At 43.5% G+C, this 3,747-nt stretch overlaps 1 protein-coding gene across 1 annotated transcript; it reads left to right on the forward strand.

Annotated features, from left to right (window-relative positions):
- The first annotated feature begins 724 nt into the window (after positions 1-724).
- On the forward strand, positions 725-3,379 carry LOC119598498. Its single transcript, XM_037948126.1, has 3 exons — positions 725-828; positions 2,404-2,678; positions 2,960-3,379. Exons 2-3 carry the CDS (start codon positions 2,415-2,417, stop codon positions 3,236-3,238), a joined length of 543 nt encoding a protein of 180 aa, XP_037804054.1. The 5' UTR covers positions 725-828; positions 2,404-2,414; the 3' UTR covers positions 3,239-3,379.
- The last annotated feature ends 368 nt before the right edge of the window (positions 3,380-3,747 follow it).

Here is a 3,747-nt window from a genome sequence, read left to right on the forward strand (position 1 = left end):
ACCAGCATGCTAGGGTCAAAGTTGGGGTGGAAAGAACTGGCGGACTTGCTGCATCATCCTGCTTCTTAGCATACATGTTCCCCTACGAATATGCCACGGTTGTTCAGCAAAATGAACTATCCACATTATGTTTATGATATATATATATATATATATATATATATATATATATATATATATATATATATCTTCTTCTTTTAACGGTAGGTTCATGTCTGAGCCGCCGTGGTCACAGCATGATACTTAATTGTAGTTTTCATGTTGTGATGCTCTTGGAGTGAGTACGTGGTAGGGTCCCCAGTTCCTTTCCACGGAGAGTGCCGGTGGTACCTTTTAGGTAATCATTCACTCTATTTATCTGGGCTTGGGACCAGCACTTGACTTGGGCTGGTTTGGCCACCCAGTGGCTAGGTAGGCAATCAGGGTGAAGTTCCTTGCCCATGGGAACAACGCGGTGACTCGAACCCTCGAATTCAGATTGCCGTCGTGACAGTCTTGAGTCCGACTCTCTAACCATTCGGCCACCGCGGCCCCTATATATATATATATATATATATATATATATATATATATATATATATATATATATATATATATATATATATATATGTATATATATATATATATATATATATATATATATATATATATATATATATATATTTGTGTGTGTGTGTGTGTGTGCATACATAGAGCCTGACTCGATAAGATTATATCTTATCACCAGAAAAGCCGTAAAGGGTGATATGAGCTTTTGTGAGTTGTGAGTGTTGAGCCGAGTAAGTACGTCTTTCTCTTTCCGAAGCGAGTAAACACTCACTGAGATATGTAAGTATGAGACTACTTATGTGCTAAGTAATTAATTGTTAAGTATCCACATCGTTTGTTGGTGACTTAAAAGAGTGAGTGTCATGAAGAATGGCTGCTCACGAAGAAGAATTGTAATTCTGTATTATGATGGCAACCGTCATGGGGAGACGGTGCTGGAAGTTATGTTCCGTCTGTATCGGTATTAGTACTAAAGCCAATATTTTTGTTTGTTTGTTTTCCTTTGTGTGTGTGTGTGTGTGTGTGTGTGTGTGTGTGTGTGTGTGTGTGTGTGTGTGTGTGTGTGTGTGTGTGTGTGTGTGTGTGTGTGTGTGCTCTGCAGTCAGGTAATTTACTCTGGATATGAGCACTTGAGAACCACTGATCTAGCACGTAAATATGAATACAGCTTATTAGAACAGGATGGGAATTGTTTTAACATGAATGGTTTTCAGCACGTGTATCATTTAGAGAAGTGAAGTGGGAGTGGCATTAAGTCCAGTATGCCAAGGGGGCTGATGAACACAAATTAATATATCAATACTGGTTAATAGCTTTATACATGAATTTAATTTTATCCCCCTCCCTCTATCCCCCTCCCCTCTTTCTCCAACCAAGCAGGAAGACTAACGCATTCTGTTCCTGTTCTTTCGACAAATCGTTCATCGGGAAGAATATTCAAAATCAAAATGAAAGTCAAAATATTCCCTCTGTTTATATCATTTCAGAGTGTAGGCTTAAAATACCAAAGGCGTTAGACTTTATTTTAAAGAAATCTATATGTATATCTGTAAAATAAATCGCTGACTATGTAATGTGGACCGTCTTTGCCAAATTGTTAATGGCCGTCACACAGAAAAGACTGAAGAGAAAGGTTTAAAGAGAAAAGAAAAACGCTTAATCTTTTTGGCATGTCTATTTTTCAGGGAGCCTTCGTTAGCCTAGCAAATCCGTTGGTAAATAGGCCTGTATGATGGAAGGAGGAGAGAAAGGGGAAGGGGGGGGGATTGCAAAATGGTGCGTCGATCATCACGTTACCAAGTCACAGCTGTTTATGGAAAAGGAAGAGACATGGGCCCGAACTTCTCAAGTGAAAATCATACAGTCGAAACATTTATCGAAATAGAAATGTAACTAATGAAAAATGCAGAAAGGCGAGTTATCGAGTCATAAATAAATGGATTAGCTGGCCTTAGAATGTTTAAAAGTACGTATTACGAAATTCCCTTATTTTAATGCTGTTGCCTTACAAAGAGTACGATAGAATTACAGAAAGTGTTTTTTATGTCTCAGTGTGTGTGTGTGTGTTTTTTTTTTTTTTTTTTTTTGTATGCGTATATTACAGCTTCCATGGATTTCATATGGATCTAATTATAGAAAATAATGATGGTATCAATGTAAAAATAAGGAAAAGAAAAAAAAATACAGCACACCGAATCATGTGTAAGAACATTATGTCCCACACTTCTAGATTGCTCTATCCATATATTCACCCTCTTTTTTCTTATCCCGTTTGTTATCTTGACTCCGAACCGTCTCACCCTTTGACCGCCGCGGCCATAAACAACACTATTTTCCGTCCCTCTCCCATTGCAGACAGCGAGAGGATGGCTCCAGAGTGTAAGGTATGCCGCTCCAACTACTCGCAGGGTCCGAAGGCCCCGGTTGCTCTCTCCTGCGGCCACAGCACCTGCAGAGAGTGCCTCGAACATATCTACAACGACGCCCGGCAGCTCAAGTGTCCTACGTGTCGGGTCGTCCACACAGGAGCGCCTCTGAAGGATCTGAAGGATAATTTCGATCTCTTGGGCGAAGCCACGATAGAACAGCCGGGGGCACAGACGGAGAATCAGAACGCAGCGAATCAGACGGTGGGTTGTAGTGGGTGTTGTGTGGGAGAGTGAGGATGTGTGTGTGTGTGTGTGTGTGTGTGTGTGTGTGTGTGTGTGTGTGTGTGTGTGAGTGAGAGAGAGAGAGAGAGAGAGAGAGAGAGTGTGTGTGTGTGTGTGTGTGTATGTGCGTGCGTGCGTGCGTGCGTGCGTGCGTGCGTGCGTGCGTGCCTGCGTGCGTGCGTGCGTGCGAACGAGCGTTCATGCTTTCGTACACGCGTGTATACAAGTAGGCCCTCACGACCTCCCTTTCCCCCTACCAGACTAGGATACGGGTCATCGTCAAGGACCTGACAGACAAACAGTTCATCATCACGGTCGATCCGATGGACACTTTCTTGCGCGTGAAGGAGACCCTCCACGCCCAGTACGGCCTCGCTCCCGAAAACATCAGACTTCTGTACAGAGGACAGCGACTGCAGGACGACAAGACGCCAAGCTCGTATAACATCGTCGACGGCACGGTCATCCAGATGGCGACCAAGTACGAGGGAGGGGCGGCGCGCGAGGACCTCTCCGCCTCTGCTGACGGCGAGGCATGAGTTTATATGCAGTGTCTCTTTCTGTGTCTGTCTGTCTGTCTCTCTTTCTCGCTGTGTCTCTGATTCTGCCTTTCTCTTTCTCCCTCTCTGTCGCTGAGTATCTGTCCGTCTCTCTGTGTTTTTTCTTCTCTCTCTCTCTCTCTCTCTCTCTTCTATCTATCTATCTATCTATCTATCTATCTATCTATCTATCTCTCTCTCTCTCTTTCTCTCTCTCTTTCTCTCTCTCTCTCTCTCCTCTCCCTCTCTCTCTCTTCTCTTTCTCTCTCTTCTTCTCTCTCTCTCTCTCTCTCTCTCTTGTCCTCTCTCCCCTGGTTTCTGGAAAATTGGTCCTTCCCCTCTCCCCTCTTCCCCCTCCCCCTTCCTTCCCTTTCCTCTTCTCCCCCAAAATTCTTTTTTTCCCCGGGCCCTTTTTTCAAGAAAATGACTCCCTTTTCCCCTTTCCTTTTCCCCTTCCCCCTTTCTTTCTTTTCCTTCTCTCTCTCTCTCTCTCCTTTTCTCTCTCTCTC

Source organism: Penaeus monodon, chromosome 41, assembly GCF_015228065.2.
Source record: "Penaeus monodon isolate SGIC_2016 chromosome 41, NSTDA_Pmon_1, whole genome shotgun sequence".
NCBI classification, from domain to species: Eukaryota; Metazoa; Arthropoda; class Malacostraca; order Decapoda; family Penaeidae; genus Penaeus; species Penaeus monodon.